At 42.8% G+C, this 24,108-nt stretch overlaps 1 protein-coding gene across 7 annotated transcripts in view; it reads left to right on the forward strand.

Moving 5' to 3' along the window:
- The window catches only part of SPOCD1 (SPOC domain containing 1), a 250,479-nt gene that overhangs the window by 219,832 nt on the left and 6,539 nt on the right, over positions 1 to 24,108 (forward strand). For all 7 annotated transcript variants that reach the window (XM_077299608.1, XM_077299610.1, XM_077299611.1 and 4 more), the window contains one exon: positions 2,331 to 2,420. In XM_077299608.1, coding sequence (XP_077155723.1) covers positions 2,331 to 2,420 — 90 coding nt within the window. The remainder of the gene's footprint in view (positions 1 to 2,330; positions 2,421 to 24,108) is intronic.

The following is a 24,108-nucleotide window of genomic DNA, read 5'->3' on the forward strand; positions in this document are numbered from 1 at the left end:
ATGTTTTGGGATTTTTCCAGATAATTTTATTTTTAAGTTTTCCATCTGTACTATTTCATTGCTCGAATTGCTTTTCCCTACATCTCATGTCTTCTGAGCTACTGCAGACCATCAATTACCTGTACTTAAATGTACTTTCCCAATACAGAAATAATCTACATTTGATTTTAACAACCATTGATTTGTCATAAAGAAATAAAATACATCTAGCATGAAATAGCAATAATGATCTCAGCTGTAATTTTATTTGATATCATTAGATAGATCACCCTCTGGAGTACAGACCATATTACACATCTATCACCCAGATTTTTCGAAGTGTGTTGTAACAGGCAGCGCCACTTCTGAAAGGTTTGTCACCTGTCACTTGGAAAACCTCCTATGACTCCCTTGATGGACACAACTTATTTTCTTGTTCCTCATGGGAGTCCTTTCTTGTTGAATGGTTCTTCGACTTTGTTTATTACTTTATAAAGTCAGCCATTGATTTAAAGATTGTTCCAGTGAAGATGCTATGTTATTTCCCCCAGCTCTATGATCGTTCATGTAATATGTTTTGTACTGTACGTTCAGTAAGGTATTTCCCTAATTGTAGCCCTTGCATTGTCTGCATCGGACAATATCAGCCTGATGTACATTTACATCTACAAAGGAAACTCCCAGCATGTTTGGACAACCTATGTTTTATTTGGTTGCACACATTGATTTGTGTCTAAAGACTCACTTAGTGGCACAAAAGCTTATTATCTGCTGAGTTATATGTATATTTAAACCTGTCTTGCAGAGAAACTGTACACTAGGAATAGCCATCCTCCTAGGTGCTGTAACTTACTTAATGGCGTATTCCCAAGATTGGAAGTTATTCCCTATCATTGGGACTAGAGATAATTTCCGAGCACTAGGTGTCGATTGCTGGATCTCATGTGTCGGGGCTCTGAAGAACCCCCTTGTGAATGAAGCAGTGATTGATTATGCACACTGCCGCTCCATTCATTCTCTAAAGGACCACCGCAGATAGCTGAGCTCTGCGCTCGTCTGGTCTTCGGCACTCCCATAATAATAATTGACCATATCAGTGACCACTGCTCTGTTCACATGGAGCTCCCCAGAGTTCTCGGAATTGGTATGAGCCCCAGCGGTCGGACCCGCAGTGATCAGGAAGTTATCCTCTATCCCATGGTAATGGGATGACTTCCAAACTTTGAGAATATCCCTTTAATGGTAAAACCATCTTAAGGCCCTCATGCACATTAGACTAACTTTGATGTGGAAATACTTGGCACTCTTATAGCACTTCCTGTCTTAGCAGTGGACACTGCAGACTCTCACACAGTGCGCTTCCACACAGATCTACTCTATTCAGATGACTGATGAAGGTCGGGTATTGACCGAAGCGTCTCATTTTTCTGAAATTTCTTCATTCAATAAATAAGTTCTTGAACACACCTATATGAGTGCCGAGTATTTCTACATCATAGTTGATGGATTTGGTTATCCTACTTGTGCACCACCAGAATTCCAGAAGTGCCGTGTTTTCGTAATTACTTCATTTAATTAACTTTGACTGAACCCATTAATATAGGCGAGCTTAACCAACTGTCTACCGTGTATGAGGCCACCACTCTCTACCGTCAAATGATGTCGGAGGCAATAAGGATCCATATTGTCTGCCGATCCCTGTGTTCTCGTCGAGATAAGCTGCATCCAGAGAAGTCTGGTAACGACTCTCTGAAGGAGAACACAGGAGCACTCAACTAAGTAGAGGCAGGAGTGTTAGATCGAACCACCTTATGTCTGACAGCTATCTATTGTGTATGTGACCCCTTAAACCTTGCCTGAAACCTCTGTCATTAGGTTGTCTTGATTTTACTGGAAAAATGATAGGTCTTAGTATATACCATTAATATCATATCAGTGGGGTGCAACACCGTGCAACCCCTCTGATCACCTGTTACCAGCAAGAAGTTGTTGGATGCTCCCAGAACACAGCAGCTCCATCAAAACTATGGTCAACGTGGCTGGGTAGATCCACCCCCTCTTCAAGTGAATAGGGGTATATGTGCAGTACCCAGCTGAGGCTACTATCAAAATTCCACCCATGAGATTTTGACGGCCTGTTCTGAGGATAGAGGATAGGCCATCAATAAAGAAAAGTAGTGACCAGACCCTTTGACAAGAGCTAAGATTTTTTAACACTTGATAAAAAGTGATATTTTTGAGTAGTTGGAAATAGATTTTGTTTCCTCGTCAATTTTATGGGTTCAATCTGTTGTGTCATATGAAATGTCAAATTGTTCAGGTTCATAATGTGTTTTATTAATATTACACAGAAATTACCGAAGAGCATCACAACTAAAGGCGTTATCTGTCAGGAATCAGTCTGGGAATATGTGGATCTCATCTGGCCTGCAAGTACCAAGGTAGTGAACAGCTTACTACATTGACAATAAATGATACATGTATGCAACACTAAAACGATGGTAAAATTATACAGAACAGGACAAACTGCTTGTGTCAATTCTCACTTTTCATTTTTAGTAAAAATAATGATCTTTTGATCTTTCAGTTTGAAAGATTAGTAAAATCACTGATTTATACTGGATTAAAAGCATCATACAGCCACGTGTCTCTAGAGCTGTTCCAGAAAGTGGGAGATGTCCATGGTACCATATATTATCTTCTTACTACATGTTCATTCATCAGTCACCAGACATAGAAGAAGGACATTGATCAGTCTGAATGAAATCCTGATTATTTTTGTTACATCTAGAGAGGTTGTCCTACTTAGGACACTTTATGAAGATTGGAGTCCAGCCTCTGTGACCCTCATCGTTCTTGATAATGAAGAGATTGCTTTTTTTCACCCCTTAAAGGTTTTTCCTTTCCTTAAAGGGAATCTTTCAGCAGATTTTTGCTATGTAATCTGAAGACAACATGCTGTAGAGATTAAAACACAAATTTCAGCAAAGCCTTTCTTATCAAACTAAGTGGTTTTGTTTGCTTATAATGATTGTTTTAGCACCATAAGGTTATCATTATTGGGACACAGCAGCACCTGCATGCTAGTCTGACACGCCCACTCTTGTGATGAGCACCTCACTATCTATGGGCATTGTACACTCACTGGCCACTTTATTAGGTACACCTGTCCAACTTCTTGTTAACACTTAATTTCTAATCAGCCAATCACATGGCGGCAACTCAGTGCATTTAGGCATGTAGACATGGTCAAGACAATCTCCTGCAGTTCAAACCGAGCATCAGTATGGGGAAGAAAGGTGATTTGAGTGCCTTTGAACGTGGCATGGTTGTTGGTGCCAGAAGGGCTGGTCTGAGTATTTCAGAAACTGCTGATCTACTGGGATTTTCACGCACAACCATCTCTAGGGTTTACAGAGAATGGTCCGAAAAAGAAAAAAAATCCAGTGAGCGGCAGTTCTGTGGGCGGAAATGCCTTGTTGATGCCAGAGGTCAGAGGAGAATGGGCAGACTGGTTCGAGCTGATAGAAAGGCAACAGTGACTCAAATCGCCACCCGTTACAACCAAGGTAGGCCTAAGAGCATCTCTGAACGCACAGTGCGTCGAACTTTGAGGCAGATGGGCTACAGCAGCAGAAGACCACACCGGGTACCACTCCTTTCAGCTAAGAACAGGAAACTGAGGCTACAATTTGTACAAGCTCATCGAAATTGGACAGTAGAAGATTGGAAAAACGTTGCTTGGTCTGATGAGTCTCGATTTCTGCTGCGACATTCGGATGGTAGGGTCAGAATTTGGCGTAAACAACATGAAAGCATGGATCCATCCTGCCTTGTATGGAGCATCTTTGGGATGTGCAGCCGACAAATCTGCGGCAACTGTGTGATGCCATCATGTCAATATGGACCAAAATCTCTGAGGAATGCTTCCAGCACCTTGTTGAATCTATGCCACGAAGAATTGAGGCAGTTCTGAAGGCAAAAGGGGGTCCAACCCGTTACTAGCATGGTGTACCTAATAAAGTGGCCGGTGAGTGTATATACAGAACCTGATGTGGGCGGGGTTAGCTTTCTCAGCTATGCTACCTTGCTAAATCTAATAACTCTTGATTGTGTCTGAATGTCTGCACCCAGTAAACTAAGTGATACATCATTGGATTAAGCTTCTCTTTGCCTACATCAGGCTTCTCTCAGATGAAGTAGCAAAAGCCTGCTGACAGATTCCCTTTAAATGTAGCTGTGCTGCAGTTCAAGCAGAGAAAAGCAATGAAGAGAGGAAGCTTTGTGTCCTCATTGTTCTAAAGCTGTATCCTACAGGTTGGGCCCCCACCAAAGCCATGGTAAAACTTAGCAAAATATATAAGATAGGAATAATCCTTTAATGTGCCTATGGCCTTGTATCCATTGATGCTTACTGCTACTTTTCTGACAGTTGCACCTAGTAATATGTAAGGCAAGCATAATGATTGAATGGTATTTTCACTGCAAAACAAGGCAAAATAATGGCTGAAAGAGCATGACGAAATTATTGATCTAAGGCCATGTTCATATTGACGTTGGGCTCCTGTGTAGCCCGGTCCTCTACATGGCAGAACACTAGCTATGGATGATGGACCCTATTGATTTACAATATGGTAAGTAAGGTTCTGCCAGGTTGTCTGCTGTTTTGAATGGAGAATTGACAAAAGGGTCAGTGTATGAAATGAACTTAAAGCTGTAAGAGGGAGCAAGCTTAGAATAAAAAATAAGGCATGGCAAAGAAACGTTCCGATCATGTACGCTTTTATTATACTGCCTGATCTCTGATGTAAATAGCGCCTAATAAGATCCGTGTAATTGTTACACTTGTGCTGGTGAAATCGTACACTGGATTGTGTCCTGCTGATAAAAGAAGACACTGATTCATAACCTTGTTGTTTCTCATTTTTATGTTATCTTTCTTGGCCGAAACATTTCATATTTATCTTCCTTCCACGCCTCATTTATAGCGTACACTCGCAGCCTTCATGTTGAAATCACAAAGTTATCTGATCTTTCGAGCATTGCCGCTGTAGATTATCAATAGCTAACTGCTCAAGGCACTTGCTGCGTGTGTGATCTTGAAAGGATAATTTTATCTGCTTGTGAAATTCTTAAGATATTTTTGCAGACTAGATATAGCTATGCAAACAAATAGAAATGATCTTCTATAAATGATAATTTCCACTTAAACTAAGCGTTTAGCATATTGTAAAGCGCGCCTCCTGCTGTGAAAAATCAGGCTTAAGGTGGCTGTGTGAAAAACACAAGGCTGTGAGCACGTCTTTGCAACGACATCTATTACTACTTTATCTTCTACAAGATCAAGAGTGGAGAAATGTCCGTTTTTCATTCTTTAGCAATTTAGGAAATGTTCAGTGAAACAGCCCCAATTCCAAAAAAAGTTATGTAAAATATAATAATGAGCCATTGCCACGTACTTTAAATCAGTGGCCATACTAATCTGTAGTTTCCCCCCTCATCGAACAGTCTCGCTCCATTTAGTGTTTACATCTGGTCACCACCGGAGCTAATAAGTTGGGGGTGCTGGGTATCGGATCCCCACCGATTTGATATTTATGACTTATCTCAAGCATAAGACATCAATATCATATGACTGGAAATACCCTTAAATAAATCATTTATACTGTATTTCGACTCTAAAGACTTGTGATTTGGTAAATCTTGTTACTCCCACTTGTGTGCACTGACACATCTATATATATATATAGTTGTCTAAGGGGTACTTCCGTCTTTCTGTCCCCAACTTCCGTAACGGAAATCCCACGTCACTGATTGGTCTCGCCAGCTGCCTGTCATGGCTGCCGCGACCAATCAGCGACGGCCACGGTCCGATTAGTCCCTACTCCCCTGCAGTCCGTGCCCAGCGCCCGCATACTTCCCTCCAGTCACCGCTAACACAGGGTTAATGCCAGCGGTAACGGACCGCGTTATGCCGCGGGTAACGCACTCCGATATCGCTGCTATTAACCCTGTCTCTCCTCAACTTTTTACTATTGATGCTGCCTATGCAGCATCAATAGTAAAAAGATGTAATGTTAAAAATAATAAAAAAACAAAAAACCTGCTATTCTCACCCTCCGTAGTCCCAGAGATGCATTGCAAAATTACCCAGAAGACTTAGCGGTCTCGTGAGACCGCTAAGTCATGTGGGTAATTTCACAATGCATCCTGGGAACGGAAGATGGCGGCAGCCGCGCGCGCATCGCCAGAGCTTCGCTCAATCCCGGCGGGTGAGGATATAACTATGTTTTATTTTAATTATTTTTTTTAAACAGGGATATGTTGCCCACACTGCTGTATACTACGTGGGCTGTGTTATATACCGCGTGGCTGCTATATACTACGTGGCCAGTGTTAGATACTATGTGGGCTGTGTTTTGTACTGCGTGGGCTGTGCTATATACTACGTGGCCAGTGTTAGATACTATGTGGGCTGTGTTTTGTACTGCGTGGGCTGTGCTATATACTACGTGGCCAGTGTTAGATACTATGTGGGCTGTGTTTTGTACTGCGTGGGCTGTGCTATATACTATGTGGCCAGTGTTAGATACTATGTGGGCTGTGTTTTGTACTGCGTGGGCTGTGCTATATACTACGTGGCCATTGTTAGATACTATGTGGGCTGTGTTTTGTACTGCATGGGCTGTGCTATATATTACGTCGCCTGTGTTATATACTGTGTGGCTGCTATATACTGCGTGGGCTGTGTTATATAGTACGTGGGCTGTGTTATATACTGTTTGGGCTGTGTTATATACTGCGTGGCCACTGTTATATATTGCGTGGCCTGTATTATCGCATCGGGTATTCTACAATATGTATGTATGTATGGATATAGCAGCCACATAGTATATACCACAGGCCACGTACTATTTGTCTGCTATATACTACATGGCTCCTATATACTATGTGGCCTGTGCTATATACTATGTGGCTGCTATATACATACATACATATTCTAGAGTACCCGATGCGTTAGAATCGGGCCACCATCTAGTATATATAATATGTGAATACACTTCTAGAATCTGGGGTAGGTCCATAATTGGGGCACACACTTAGGATGCCTGGAATTGACCCTTAATATTATGTTAAACTTACAGTTTGCTCATTACAAGGTGAACCGTGTCTCTATTCTTTATTAAAGTTCCAAGTTGACCTGTGGACTACAATAAGAGTACAATAAAAATTCTCAGTTTTTTTTACGGCTTCCCATAAATAGACATTAGGAAAATGACGGCTTGTGTCATGCTTCCTCCATCTTTGACAAAGTAAATCAGTGCCCTTTAGCGATCCATTAGCTAATGATTGCCTATTACTTCCTTTGTAACATTACAGCATGCTTTCAGGAGCTCGGCTGGGATTTTATTTCCCCAGTGGTTGTGTTCATGATGGGAGGAAGAGCTTTGATTAACCCTTTGAGGACAAGGCTGTTTTGACATCTTTCTGGGAAACATCCTTTTAGAATAATGCAGTTTTGATGGCAATGAAGATTCTTTTTTAGTTATGTGTTGAATTAAAGCAATTTGGAATTCATTTATTTTTGCTGTTCTCTGTAATAACACGTAGTTGGTTGTCATATTTTGTTTTTTTAAAGGGAATCTGTCAGCAGTTTTTTGTTATGTAATCTGACAGCAGCACAAAGAAGGGACAGAGATCCTGATTCCAGTTTACTTGGTGCAGCAGTTTTCGATAAAATCACAGTTTTATTTGTTGCAGATCTTGCAGGGCTCACATACTGAGCTGTGTATAACCCACCCACTCAATTATTTTTAATTATTATTATGCTTATATACTGCTATCATATTTCGCAGTGCTTTACATACATTACCATCGCTGTCCCCTATCATCTTTGCAGTGTGGGAAGAAACCGGAGTACCTGGATTAAACCCATGCAAACACGGGGAGAACATACACAGTCCTTAGAGATCTTGTCCATGGTGGGATTTGAACCCAGGACCCCAGCACTGGAAAGCAATAGTGCTAACCACTGAGCCACCGTGCTTCCCACTGCTTTCTGTGTATGATGATTAGTGACAGAAAGCTGCTAATCAGTGCTTGAAGCTTGGTTGGACTAGGCTGCACAAGGCCAGTTGTCCTATAGTGATTAACCTCCCGCTGATAAAACACAGATTGTATTGAAACAGCAAAAATACAGCCCAGTAAGTGACATATTACTGTAATCAGGGTCTCTTCTCCTACGTTTTGGTGCTCTCAGATTACACAGCAAAAACCTGCTGTCAGAGTCCCTTTAATTTCCAGAATTAACTGTAGAATCCTAGTGAATTGCTGTTTTTCTATTTGAGGTGACCCCGGGACTTTGGTGTGAAATCCACATACTTTTTTGTAGGAAAAAATAGCCACTTGGTGAAGTAACTGATATTCTGTGGTACTAATGGAGGCATGTGAAGTTGATGGACTGACACTGAAACCCTGGATACAAGCTCCCACACTGTCAGCGTCAGAGCAGAGTTCAGTCTAACTATGAACTCCAGTATGTTGTAATTTGATTGGCTAGTCATACTATGAAGTAATACTTTTACCTTTAGGCTACAAATGACCCACTCTTAATATTATTATTATTGATTTTACTATTAAAGTCATGCATTGCAACATATGCAATATATGACTGATAATCGTGCTGTTTAAACAGGCTGCCATCACCCGACGAACGAGCAAAATGCTCCTTTTGTCGGGTAAAATGCTCTTATGGGCTGCACAAAACATCATCGTTCTCGGCAGCACGTCATCCGGTGCAAGCAGGATTTTCGCTGCCAAGAACAATAACAGCCTATGCGCACTGAAGAAGATATTACAGATCATTCAGTATGCAACTGAAACCGGGTGGGTCTGTGAAAACAGACTATTAAATACCTACCGACCGGTAATCATGTTGTATTTGAGCAAGTATTGGTGATAGACAAATCAATGACTCCCTGTAAATGATAAGAGAGAAAAAAAACTATATATTCCATGAAACCCCTGTATTGTCTTACTCCCCCTATAGCAGAGATGCCTGATTTTAAGGATTTCTCAATATTTAGTGCTTCTCATCTGTATAACTTCTTCTTCTGTCTTACTTGGACTCCGTGCAGACTTTTCTTCCCCAAATCATTTATATCTCTGCAGTGCACTCATTCAGCTTCTCAGCACAACATTGTTATCAAGACAATTTTTAGCTATTTTATTTCACTATATTTATTTAAATGTTTTTTAGACCCCCTCACATCCATGACAAGCTGGCAAGTGCGACATTGCCCATAGAGTTTTCACAAATATACACAAATAAAACCTTTAATAGTTATGATTATAATCATATTATAACTACTCAGTGATAAATATCTTTTTTAAATCTGTTGCTAACCACATTCATGCAATCATTAAGGTGAAAAAATGCAGAAATCCTGATGTTTGCATATAGACTGATCCAAGGAGAACATTAGACAAAACTCAGAACTAAAAAAAACTAGTAAAACCCTTTACAGGCAACAATATTAACGCAGTCATCCTTAGGATAGGTGATTACTATAAAATGGGTGGGAGTCCCACACCCGCATCTCCACCCATCAGCTCTTTGTAGGTTCGGTGGCAGCTGGAAGGTAAGAATGTGCAGAGCTGGAATACAATAGCTCTGTGCACTGTGTAGGGCTGTTCTCCTTTACTGCAGATCAGCTACTATTCACTTCAAAGGCAGCTGATCTGCAGTACCCAAGAATGCCACCTAAAGTGTACAGAGCTGTGGTGTTTCGGCACTGTGACTGCTTCCCTCTGTTCCACGTCCAGACCAGTAAACAGAGACCTGATATTGATGACTTATCCTAAGAATAGGTAATCAAAATCAATGGCCTGGACAACCCCTTTAAGAATAAGACATGGCAACAGGCTATCACAAAATCATGTTGTTTTGTAAAGCTGGTAATCTTGTGTCGCTCATCTCAGGATATGTTAAGCCAAGAGATAAAGTAAGAAAGAACACACCTGTATATGTCACTGATGCCTATGTTACTAGCACATATTTTCAGAATATCATTACACTGTTGGGACCAGCAAACTTCAAACTCCAAACACTGGGGCACGAAGGTATGAATACATAGGAAACTGCTAATTACTCACCCCTTTGGCAGAAAAAGAGACCCCCAAGACAAAAATGTAAGCTTAAATTACTACTAGACTGCTTTCTTCGTTCTATTATTTGCAGTTTAACCTCTCTCACCAGTTACTTAAAGGTTGCCGAAACACATAATATTAGGATCGGCCAGAATGTGGCCAATTAATGGTACAGTAGATTGTTCATGTGCACAATTCGTCCATGAACTAATCTGGCAAATAAGCAACGCCCCACCCCCTGCAACAATAATCGCTGTGATTGTCTGTTCAATTCTGCTGTAAGAGCACCGATTATAGGCTCTAGCCTATCAACCATGGCGACACCATGGCCATCCACTGATTGGTGTAGTCGGACGATGACATTGATTGCACCAATCAGGGTGCACAGACGCGATCTGACCCCACAGTGACCACCCTGCACTTCCTCACTTTAGCTGCGGATGTGTACACGCCAGTTACTTTGTCATCTGTGTTGTGCTAGGCCTTGTAGTGCCACAGACTGTTTGAAGCCTGTGCCATCACTTCTGCTGGTGCTACTGCTGAAGAAGAAAGGAGACGTTCCTTATCCCTGATCTTTTCTAATCCACCCCAATCCCCCTCTTTCCCCCCTTTCCCCTCTCCACCCTTCCCCATCTTGCCGCCGAGAACTGATCAGTACTTGATCACTCGATTTTTGGCAGGTTTTCCTTTTTCGTGTGTCGTGAATCCGCCAAGCGCTGCAGTCACTGATCTGCACACCACCTCCGTGCGTGTGTCCAGTAGCAGCCAAACGCCGATCAGTCACACAAATCACTGACCTGCACTCGCTGTTTTCCAGGACATTGCACGATTCCGTGTTTGCATCCTTCAGCCGACACTGATCAGACGCACTTCACTGATAAGCATCTGTGTTTGCTTTATGCAAGGACTTTTTTTCTTTCCTGTCTTTTTTTTATCCCTTTTTGCACCACACCCGTACATGCATCCAACAGCCGTCAAGTGCTGGTCACTGACGCACATCACTGATCGGCCTCTGGTTGTTTTCTGTGAAAAAATAATCAAAATAAATAATTTAGATTAGGGATAGTGAAAACATACTGTACTAATTGGCGTCTACTACAGTATTTTTTACTGAATTGAGTCAAAGTTAGTGTCAGATAGTGAAGAGAAAAAAAAATAAAATAATTTAGATTAGTTGAGAAGATTAGATTAGGGACAGTAAAAATATACCATAGTAATCTGTGTGTACTATGGTGTTTTTACTGAATTGAGTCAGGGTTAGTGTCAGTGCGGAAAAAAAGAATCATATCTTTGCGTATGTCCTACAGCCGTCGAGCGCTGATCACTGATGCACATCAGTGATCGGCATCTGGTTGTTGCCTTTTTTTTTGTGTGAAAAAAATATATACTTTTTAAATTAGATGATAGGACCAGATTAGAGACAGTAAAAATATGCTGTAGTAATTGGCATCTACAACAGTATTTTTTTACTGAATTGAGTCAGGTTTATTGTCAGTTGCGGGCACTCAGTACGGTAATTATTTTTTTTTACTGATGTCCGTTTAGTAAGTTTGTTTTTATTTTACCAAATTTTGATATATTTTTATCTTTTTTTTCTAGATTCTTTTCTTTTTTTTCTCTTCTAAATAAAAAAAAGTTTACCCCAAGCACTCCCATACACCTGAATAAAATTTGGTTCACACATACACCGCATACGTGAAAAAATGTCCCGCTCGTCCTAATCACTGTATTCAGTGGAGGAGGCATACGCCTTCCCTGCTTCCGACACTGATAGTGAGGGAGAGGATTCCACCTTTTTGTATTTTTCCTCTTCCTCAAGTGATACTGAACCGCAGTGCAGACGCCCCAGGACTGAGAATGAACCAGCGCCCACCGTTACTGACCCTGGACCTCACCCCCCAAAGATTATGAGCCACTGATTCCTGATTTTGTGGCACAAACAGGAATAAACAAAACCGGCCTCTCTGAGGATTTTGTAAACCTCATGGTGGTCCAAACAAATATGCAAGCCCCGCAATTTTTGGCACAAAACTGCCCTTCATCATTTTCTAACTGGACCCCTGTACACTCAATAGAAATTATGACGTTTTGGGGCCTTTTCCTTCGCATGGGGTTAATAAAGAAGCCAGAACATCAGCAATATTGGAGTGTTGATGTTTTATACAACACTTCAGTGTACCACATGTCTATGATCCGTAAACGATTTGAGACAATCCAAAAAATTTTGCATTACATCCGTAATGCCCTCCCCAAGATTTGATTGATTGATTTTTGTCTCATCATTCCAAATCACTTGTTTCCAATCTTATACTGTTCACTTTTCATACCTTTTTTGCAAACTCGAGCTGACTCTTATGACGATATTGAAGTTGAAGCTTCTTCAACTATTTTTGGGCCACCATGCTAGACATGTTATATGTAAAAATAACACTAAATGGATATACGCAAAATAAATCCTAAAAATAAATAAACATGTGCATGCATATGTATTTATATATGTATGTGTATAAGACTATATCTCAGTACCACAAAATAATAGCCAAAAAGTGTTGGTAACAAGGAGTGGGAACCACTCAAGCAGAAAAAACTCCAAAAAGATGGACTTGATTATCAGACAAAAGATGAATATAAAATTGCCTTTATTAAATATACATTGGCAGACAGTAATACAAATTAAGAAACAATGCGTGCACGCGTCTAGACAAGTGCTCCAGCAAAAATATATACACAAGTTAAAAACCAGGAATAAAATTTAAAAAATAATAAAAAACCGGATCAGAGGAAAAAATATATATGATTCATGTCTATATCAAAGTCCCAAAAAATATATATATATTTATGCGCAAGGGGAATTATACGAATGCATACACTCAAAAAAATACAAAAGAATGAGTGAATGTGCAAATAAAATTCAATTCAATACAAATCTCGGCACAATATAAAGTGCAAAAGTGCACTATATCCTTTAAAAAAGGGGGAATAATGAGACTTAACTCATGGTGAAAAAGCAAAGTGAAGGAAATGACTTATCAATATGAGTCCATATAGGATAGTGAGGGTGAGAGATTGCAAACAAAAAATTCCCACAAATGTATAGAGGCACTTTTTTTGGGCAATATACCTTTAACATCCGGTCTGGAGGAGTCACGGGCAACGCGCACAGCCCGACGCGCGTTTCGGATACAAAATCCTTTGTCAGGGGGTGGTGTCCTGTATGACCAGTGGATCTATAAATAGTGTAACCAATAATGATGGCCGCGGCATGAACGGTGGCTGGCGGAACCCAGAAGTGCAAACATCTGCGTCATGTGACCGAACGCACTTGGTCAGAGTACCTGGCGTTGCCTAGGACACACTGACGCAGGATTTATTTACTATTTTTATTTATTTTATATTATATATATATATATATATATATATATATATTTTATTTTTTTTTCATTTATTTTTTTTATTCTTTTTGTATTATTTATCTTAATTTTTTTTATTATTATTACTATTTTTTTCATTTTCTTTTCATTTTTTTCAGTTTTTATTTTTCATTTTCATTATTTCATCTTTTATTTCATATGGTTATATGCGTGTATTCTGTTGACCTCTTTATTCACTTCACATTTTACTATCGTGATTTTGATATTTTGATATAACACAGCCTCTTCCTGTTATGTCAGGATTATTTTTCACTATTATATTATTTATTATTATTCCTCATTTATTATGTTGCATTATTATTTTTATATTTTTTGTGCCAAAAAATTGTTATTACTCATCCTGCTCTCCCTGTTTCATCAGGACTATTTCATTTCTATTTTTATTAATTATTATTTATTATATTTTTTCTTTCTTCTTATTACTTTAATTTTTTCTGCTTCATTTCCCCCCCCCCCTTTTTTCTGCTGTAACTGCACGTTTGTTACAGCACTCATTGACTACCGTTCATTTCTTTACCTTATTCACCCATACTTTGTGGCCCGTGCTGTGTGCATGCGCTGTTTGTGTCCCCGTCTTCTGGCATCCTGCGTCAGTGTGTCCTAGGCAATGCCGGGTACTCTGACCCCGTGCGTCCGGTCACATGACGCGGATGTTTGGACTTCCGGGTTCCGCCAGCTGCCGTTCATGCCGCGGCCATCATTATTGGTTACACTATTTATAGATCCACTGGTCATACAGGACACCACCCCCTGACAAAGGATTTTGTATCCGAAACGCGCGTCGGGCTGTGCGCGTTGCCTGTGACTCCTCCAGACCGGATGTTAAAGGTATATTGTCCCAAAAAAGTGCCTCTATACATTTGTGGGAATTTTTTGTTTGCAATCTCTCACCCTCACTATCCTATATGGACTCATATTGATGGTTGTCATTTCCTTCACTTTACATTTTCACCATGAGTTAAGTCTCATTATTCCCCCTTTTTTAAAGGATATAGTGCACTTTTGCACTTTATATTGTGCCGAGATTTGTATTGAATTGAATTTTATTTGCACATTCACTCATTCTTTTGTATTTTTTTGAGTGTATGCATTCGTATAATTCCCCTTGCGCATAAATATATCTATTTTGGGGGGCTTTGATATAGACATGAATTATATATATTTTTCCTCTGATCCGTTTTTTATTATTTTTTTAATTTTATTCCTGCTTTTTAACTTGTGTATATATTTTTGCTGGAGCACTTGTCTAGACGCGTGCACGCATTGTTTCTTAATTTGTATCACTGTCTGCCAATGTATATTTAATAAAGGCAATTTTATATTCATCTTTTGTCTGATAATCAAGTCCATCTTTTTGGAGTTTTTCCTGCTCATGCTAGACATGTGTAATGTGCGTCACATGGTGCACACGTGGACATCTTTGATCTCAGTATTACGAAGCATATGAGCCACCTCCACTGCCGTGTTTGTCGCCCCAGAACTGATAGACCTTGTGATGAGCCGACTTGTTGACTGTTATTTTCCCTGGACATCCACCTTTTGGCTTTTAAGTGCATGGATGGTATTTCATTTCGTATTCTTCCTTTTGTCATGGCACTCACATGATGCAGTTTGGCAATTTTCTTGGCCGAGAAACTGATACCGTAGAGCTGTGTAATGCATTTTCTCTTTTGTTGGGAAATCTTCATGGCTGCTCCTTGATTCTATCCAGTGACCTTTCACTTGGGAATTAACCCAATAACACACTGAGCTATTAGGGAATGTGAGATCAGATTGTAATTTGTAGTACATAGGAAGAAAAAGATCAGGAAAGAAAAATAACAATGTAGTGACATGACAAGAATTTGCATAGCTAATCTCAAATGCATTTATGAGATAGCCAATATGATTGTCTATAAAATGATAGTAGTCTCACGGTGTTAGCAGTAGTGGATGGTGAGATATGGAGCCTGAAAGTCAAACGTTCAAAACATTGTTACCCTTCTGCTCATCAGTGTAAAGTCTTATCAACCACACTTATTCTTTTACAATATTTTGCATTTAGTGGCCTTTGTACTGCACTTTTGTTATGTATTGTTAGTATAATTCTATTAGTGAGAACTTTAGCACTTTGTTATTAATCAATGCCTTTCAGAATGCATGTTATCATGTATTCTGTTTAAACTTTACTGTCATAATCCTCAAAGACTGTGTGCTGTGCTTTTATGTGTTAAATGTCAAAGAAAAACATTTAGCTAGGAGAACGAGCAAATTACCTTAGGAGAATATTGATAGCTTTCTAAAAGTCCATAAATCCAATTAGAAGAACCTGTGATAGTAGATAAAAGCCATCATTTGTCTCCAAAGTTCAATCTTGTGACTGGAACTAGGGTTCCTGGACATAGAGCTGGTTCATGCTTTACAATTTTGAAAATGACACATCTCATGATAATTAGGGCAGATTAGGGTTTATTCACATCAGTTGTTCATGAACGAGTGCCAACTTGTTTTTTCACGGCTAACTCTTGCATCTGTCATAGCAAAGTCGGGAGAAGTCGTTGGCAGGGTAGGCACCCGCCTAGGGTGCTATGTCTTGCTTCCCTGAAGTGGACGCACTTTGAATAATGACATTGCTGACTCCCTGCAGCCGCCGGCACCTACCTACGGCCGCGGGCGTTCAACACAGTGACAGCCTGGGCGCAGGCACAGAGTTGAGCGGTGTCACTCACTGCTGGATTTGGGACATTATGTCTGGGTTGTGGGGACATCATACTGTCTATGGGGCTGTGGAGGACAGGAGGACATCATATTGTATATAGAACTGTGGTGGCTATATTGTATAGGGGCTATAGTTGACATCATATTGTATAGGGGGTTATGGAGACATACTGGGGCTGTGGTGATATCATACTGTGTAATGGCCGTGAGGGGCATTAACTGTTTGGGTGCTCTTGGGGACTATACTTGGGGCTGTGAAGACATCATGCTCTATATGGTACTGTATAGGAGCTGTGGGGGCATTATGCTGTATAGGGGGCTGTGGGGGACATTATACTATATCAGTGTGAACTGTGGCAGCCATAATACTGTATGTGGTGCTGTGGGGTCCACCATACTGAAAATCATAATAACGCCTAAATAAATGTTATTTATACCTATTTCTTACATACTAACACTTCATGACTAGTGTTGAGCATTCCGATACCGCAAGTATCGGGTATCGGCCGATATTTGCTGTATCGGAATTCCGATACCGAGATCCGATACTTTTGTGGTATCGGGTATCGGTATCGAAACAACATTAATGTAAAAATGTGTAAAAGAGAGAATTAAAATAAAAAATATTGCTATACTCACCTCTCCGACGCAGCCTGCACCTTACCGAGGGAAGCGGCAGCGTTCTTTGTTTAAAATTCGCGCTTTTCTTTCCTTACGTGAAGTCCCGGCTTTGTGATTGGTTGCGTCGCAGTCACATGGGCGACGCAACCAATCACAGCAAGCCGTGACGTAATTTCAGGTCCTTAAGGATTTTAAAATTACGTCCCGGCTTTGTGATTGGTTGCGTCGCAGTCACATGGGCGACGCAACCAATCACAAGCCGTGACGTCACGGGAGGCTGGACACGCGCGCATTTTAAAATGCGCGCTTGTCCAGCCTCCCGTGACGTCCCGGCTTGTGATTGGTTGCGTCGCGATCAACCAATCACAAGCCGGGAGGCTGGACACGCGCGCATTTTAAAATGCGCGCTTGTCCAGCCTCCCGTGACGTCCCGGCTTGTGATTGGTTGCGTCGCGATCAACCAATCACAAGCTGGGAGGCTGGACACGCGCGCATTTTAAAATGCGCGCTTGTCCAGCCTCCCGTGACGTCCCGGCTTGTGATTGGTTGCGTCGCGATCAACCAATCACAAGCCGGGAGGCTGGACAAGCGCGCATTTTAAAATGCGCGCGTGTCCAGCCTCCCGGCTTGTGATTGGTTGACCGCGAAGCAACCAATCACAAGCCGGGACGTCACGGGAGGTTGGACAAGCGCGCATTTTAAAATGCGCGCGTGTCCAGCCTCCCGGCTTGTGATTGGTTGGCCGCAAAGCAACCAATCACAAGCCGGGACGTCACGGGAGGTTGGACAAGCGCGCATTTTAAAATGCGCGCGTGTCCAGCCTCCCGGCTTGTGATTGGTTGACCGCGACGCAACCAATCACAAAGCCGGGACGTAATTTTAAAATCCTGAAGGACCTGAAATTACGTCACGGCTTGCTGTGATTGGTTGCGTCGCCCATGTGACTGCGACGCAACCAATCACAACGCCGGAACGTAATTTTAAAATCCTGAAGGACCTGAAATTACGTCACGGCTTGCTGTGATTGGTTGCGTCCCGGCCACATGGGCGGCACGCGACCAATCACAAGCCGGGACTTCACGTAAAGGAAAGAAAAGCGCGAATTTTAAACAAAGAACGCTGCCGCTTCCCTCGGTAAGGTGCAGGCTGCGTCGGAGAGGTGAGTATAGCAATATTTTTTATTTTAATTCTTTCTTTTACACATTAATATGGTTCCCAGGGCCTGAAGGAGAGTTTCCTCTCCTTCAGACCCTGGGAACCATCAGGGATACCGTCCGATACATGAGTCCCATTGACTTGTATTGGTATCGGGTATCGGTATCGGATTGGATCCGATACTTTGCCGGTATCGGCCGATACTTTCCGATACCGATACTTTCAAGTATCGGACGGTATCGCTCAACACTACTCATGACATATTCACCATAACAGAAAAGAACAAAATATCAATGATCCAGAGTTGATAAATGTTCTTGGTTTGTGGCTCAGGTTTGGTCCTTTCTGGTCAGATAATTTTTCACCAGATCTGACCAAGAGCCTGCAAGAAAATACAAGATAATTTTTTTGTGGATTTTATTGAGAATTGGCCTTGGCAGATCTGAATAACTAATCATCTGCAAAAAAGAAAAAATACTCACGTTATCGATCCCCTACCAATTCTATGGTAAGTACGTACGGTACATCCTGCAGGGATCTTTGGTGCTGACTCCCAGTATCTGAAAGGGCCAAGGCACAACCAAGGTCATGTTCCCAAAGAAATGTCCAGCTGATCTGGAACTTTTCCAATCCAACCTGCATCCTGATACGTTTTTGTTTTTATAGCTGTCTGCCTTGACCCTCTGCCTGACTGCTGATTTATGTGAATTGTGCTTACCTAGACCTCATCCCATCTTACTACATTTGTGTTTTTTTTTTTAATCTTATTGGCCTTTCTTATTGGAATCCATCAAATTATTGGAGATTACTGGAGATTATAATTACTGGAAATTATTGGATATTACTATGTCCCCAGACAAGCTCAATTTGGTGTTTGCAGCGCGTGAGCAGGAGTCTTGTTCAGTCGCCATCATTGTGAGCTACCAATAGAAAAATGTCTGAATAGACCTTGTAAAACATTTCAAGATATTATAATAGTCTGTTAGCCAGCTAGCTGTATACCTGGTCTTAGTTTTACAATTATATTGAATTGTTTTATTTTAAATGTATGGCTAGACTAGAATCTAACAGAATTATTTTTCAGTCCATACATTATGAGTATAGCATTGGCCAGGTTTAAAGTATACCTCATTTGTGGCAAAAAAAATGTTTATTCCTAATCCAGATTTAAAATGATATTATAACTTAACTAGAGAAACGCTCAACTGTTTGTTTCATCAAATGTTACTGACTAACGTAAAGGAGTGCTAATTCACGAGAAGAGCAATACAAGTAAAAAGGGTAGCCCTTGCCTACAATGTCAGTCTAGAAGAAATTCTACAAGTTTCTGAAACCAAATGTACTCTGGAGACATTGCTGAGAACATGAGTGGTAATTTCTTTCTAATCTCTAACATTGTTTGCCTGAGAGGTGGGGTCAATCAAGAGATGGTGTTAAAAAGGGGTGTTTAAGGAATACAAATTCTAGCTTAGAGGGAATTCTCAGGTTTTTGCTATGTAACCTGAAACCAGCATGTGGTAGGGGTTAAAACACAGATTTCAGCAATGCCTCTTCTATCAAGCTCCTTGGTTTTGTTTGCGTGCAATAATTGTTTTAGCACAAGGAGTTTATCATTGCTGGGAAACAGCAGCATGTGCATGCTAGTTGGACACACCTCCTTCTGTGATAGGCACCTCACTGTCTATAGACATTGCTTGGTGGGGGCGGGGCTAGCATCTGATGTATTGCTTAGGCTACTTTCACACATCAAGCTTTTTGTTTCAGGCAGAATCCGGCCAATGTTAGAAATACGGATCTGTTGCAAATAGTGAAAAAACTGATGCAACGGATCAGTTTTTCTGCCGGATCCGGTTTTCATTGTTAACATGGAGTTTACATTGACCTTCTCGAGAGAGAGAGAAAGAGACCCCAGAACGGAAAAAGGTTTGAAAACCAGATCCGGACACCGGATTCAATGTTTCACATGTCCGTTTCACGCGTTTTTCGCCGGTTCCGTCACTGTGCGCTTTTTTTGCCGCACAAAAAAAGTCCACCGGAAACGACTATTTGGACGGATCCGGAAAAAAACGGAAGAAACGTCTGGCCATCAGGCGCAATCCAATGCTAATACAACTCTATGAGAAAAAAACGGATCCGGCGTAAAAAAAAGCAGATGTTTTTTTTTTAAATTGTCGGATTGTGCCTGAAACAAAAAGCCAGATGTTAGGTGTCGAGTTCCCGCCTCTGCACAGGGGGAATCTCGAACCATCTCCGCTGCGGTCTCCCATTTTTCTCCAGCTGCAGTGGAGTCTGCTCAGCGGAGACACGGTCCCAGCGTCTATCTCAGGCTGATACTGGGCAACTGGTTACTACTGCCCTTCCAGGCTCTGCCTTTGTAGCCAGCAATGATCAGCAGCGAGCAGATCTTTCTGGGACTAAGTCCTGCTTTTCTCCTACTGGGCATGCCCACGGGACGACCTCCCATTGGAGGTCGGGGTCACATGTGCAGGTCCTGAAGCGGTTCCAATTAGACCACTAGGAAGGTCCTTAACTGCTAAAGCTATAAAAGGTTTGCATGGCCGCACGGCCATGCGCTAGTATCAACCTATGTAACGAGCTCAGCGCCAGTGTGGTCATGTCTGCATGTGGTCAGGGTTTGGCTGAAATAAGCCCCTAGAATACCGGCACCTCCGGTGAGGAGTTTTGTGTATGTGGATTCAGGGCTGGCGTATAGCCACTAGAATTCCGGCTCCACCAGAGAGGAGCTGTGTGTGTGCTATGTTGACTGCATGACCACTCTCGGCTCTATTAGGTAGCTGTGTTCCCCTGTGAAGTTAACAGGGCACAGCGTTCTCTTTTTTTGCGACTCTGTGAAGTAACAGCAGGCTCGGACTGGCCCACCGGAGAACCGGAGGATCCTCCGGTGGGCCCAGGCTCTGACACCTGCTGGCAGGGCCCCCACTGCTCCAGGGGCCCCCACTGCTCCGGGGGTCCCCCCGGCCGCCCCCCACCCACCCTCCTTGAAGACGATACTCACCCTGCTCCAGCGATGGTCTCGGCGTCTGCTCTGCACTGCATCTTCTTCCTGCTTGTGCGGTCACGTGGTACCGCTTCATTAAGGTCATGAATATGCGCATATTCATGACTTTAATCGGTATCACATGACCGCACAAGCACAAGCAGGAAGAAGTGCAGTGCAGACTGCAGACGCCGAGAGCCCGAGACCATCGCTGGAGCAGACAGCAGGGTGAGTATCGTCTTCAAGGAGGGAGGGTGGGTGGCGGCCGGGGGGGGGCCCCAGAGCAGTGGGGGACACTGGGGGGGCAGATTGCTGGAGACACACTGGGGCAGAATGCTGGAGACACACTGGGGCAGAATGCTGGAGACACACTGGGGCAGAATGCTGGAGACACACTGGGGCAGAATGCTGGACACACACTGGGGCAGAATGCTGGACACACACTGGGGCAGAATGCTGGAGACACACTGGGGCAGAATGCTGGAGACACACTGGGGCAGAATGCTGGAGACACACTGGGGGCAGAATGCTGGACACACTGGGGGCAGAACGCTGGACACACTGGGGGCAGAACGCTGGACACACTGGGGGCAGAACGCTGGACACACTGGGGGCAGAACGCTGGACACACTGGGGGCAGTGCTGGACACACTGGGGGCAGTGCTGGACACACTAGGGGCAGTGCTGGACACTGGGGGCAGAATGCTGGACACACTGGGGGCAGAATGCTGGACACACTGGGGGCAGAATGCTGGACACACTGGGGGCAGTGCTGGACATACTGGGGCAGATTGTTGGACACACTGGGGGTAATATGCTGGACACACTGGGGCAGATTGCTGGACACACTGGGGGCAATACTGGACACACTGGGGCAGATTGCTGGACACACTGGGGCAGATTGCTGGACACACTGGGGCAGATTGCCGGACATACTGGGGCAGATTCCTGGACACACTGTCTGGGGGCAATGCTGGACATACTGGGACAGATTGCTGGACACTGGGGCAGATTGCCGGACATACTGGGGCAGATTGCTGGACACACTGTCTGGGGGCAATGCTGGACACACTGGGGCAGATTGCTGGACACTGGGGCAATATGCTGGACATACTGGGGCAGGTTGCTGGACACACTGGGGGTAATATGCTGGACACACTGGGGTAGATTGCTGGACACACTGGGGGCAGGACTGGAGGCATGGGCAGAATGTAGATACAGGGCATGATTGGAGACACGGGGCAGAATGAAAGACATGGGGCAGGATTGGATCATGGGGCAGGATGGATACGATGGAGACAGATGGGGCAGGATGGGGAGATCATATGGGGTACAATGGATACTCATGAGGGCAGGATGCGAGAACATATGGCTGGAGCCAGGAATGAGATAAACGGGGCCAGGGTGGGGAATATTATTACCATAGGGGCTAATTAAGGGATATTATTACTGCAGTGATGTATTTATTTTATTTTTTGAGTATACTGTTTTAATTGGGGGGGCGGTCCTGTTACTGTGTAGAGTGACACTATGTCGCCTTTGTTTCTTCATGTGGTGTAATGTAAAAGTTGTGAAAAATTAAGTAATGTGTTCTGCAAGCAGAGCTCGAGATAACTGTTATTTCCTGCAGAAATGAGTCCTGGCTGGAAGAAATGATGGCGGTCTGTGCTGGATGAAAGATGGAGGACTTCACCTAGAGACGTCACTGGTGAGTCAGTGTTACCTATACACTGACACTATACACTGTATACTATATACAGAGCTCCTGTGTATAATGTCACCAGTGATCACTGTATTACCTCTACACAGACACTGCATACTAAGTACAGATCTCCTGTGTATAATGTCACTTAGGCTGCCGTCACACATTCAGTATTTGGTCAGTATTTTACATCAGTATTTGTAAGCCAAAACCAGGAGTGGGTGATAAATGCAGAAGTGGTGACATGTTTCTATTATACTTTTCCTCAAATTGTTCCACTCCTGGTTTTGGCTTACAAATACTGATGTAAAATACTGACCAAATACTGCTAGTGTGACAGCAGCCTTATGGTGATAGTATTGTGTTTTTTTTTGTTTTTTTTTATTTCTGATCAGTATTGTAGTATTCAGTCACTATGTGGTGGTAATATGTGGTCTGGAAATGGTGTTGTGGTATTTGTCCCTTGTATGTGCTATTTGGTCACCAAGTGGTGGTAATATGTGGTCTTGACATGGTGCGGTGGTATTTGTCCCTTGTATGTAGTATTATTCGGTCACTATGTGGTCTGGTCATGGTGTGGTGGTATTTCTTCCTGTATGTGGTAATATTGGTCTTGGTATAGTGGATTGTGTTGTGTATGGCGGTCATTTGTTCTCTCTGATATTAATTAGGAGAAGATTCTTTATTTCCATTAGGGTGAGTGTCCACGGTAAGTAAACGCTGCGTGTTTGACGCTGCAGCGTCAGACACGCAGCGTCCAGATGTTCCAGCATAGTGGAGGGGATTTTTTGAAATCCCGTGTCCACTATGCGTGGAAACCCGCACACGGCGGCCCTGCGACTCCGGACATGCTGCGCGTCTTTTCAGATCGCAGCATGTCCGTGCTACCTGCGGCGACGCTGCGTCGCCGCAAGTAATATCACAGGGCCCTATGGCGAGGGGTGCGATGATCCCGGATGTGTACAGTACACATCCGGCATCATCGCGTCCCAGAAAGGGGGCGGGGCTTAGCGCCGAGCGGCTTCTCCGCTCCGGCGATACCGCCGGCCATCCTGACCGTGGACACGCACCCTTAGAGTTTTAATGCTTTGTACAGAGCGGCGGAGATGCACTTACAGGGGGTTTCCTGTGGAAAAACGTAACCACCTCTCCACAGGATAAGTGATAACGTATTGATTGGTGGGGTCTGACTGCTTGGACCCACTCAGCAAAATGTGGAACTTTTTATCCCCATTAGACTGAAGTGGCATGTCCGACTAGATCACTGATCCATTCATTCCCTCAGAGGCTGCACTTGTTTTTTCTGGAAGCCCCAAGGAGAATGAATGGAGCCGCGGTCAGAAATCCCACCTGCCGCTGCATTTTAAAATAGTGAT

Source organism: Ranitomeya variabilis, chromosome 3 (assembly GCF_051348905.1).
Source record: "Ranitomeya variabilis isolate aRanVar5 chromosome 3, aRanVar5.hap1, whole genome shotgun sequence".
Classification (NCBI taxonomy): domain Eukaryota; kingdom Metazoa; phylum Chordata; class Amphibia; order Anura; family Dendrobatidae; genus Ranitomeya; species Ranitomeya variabilis.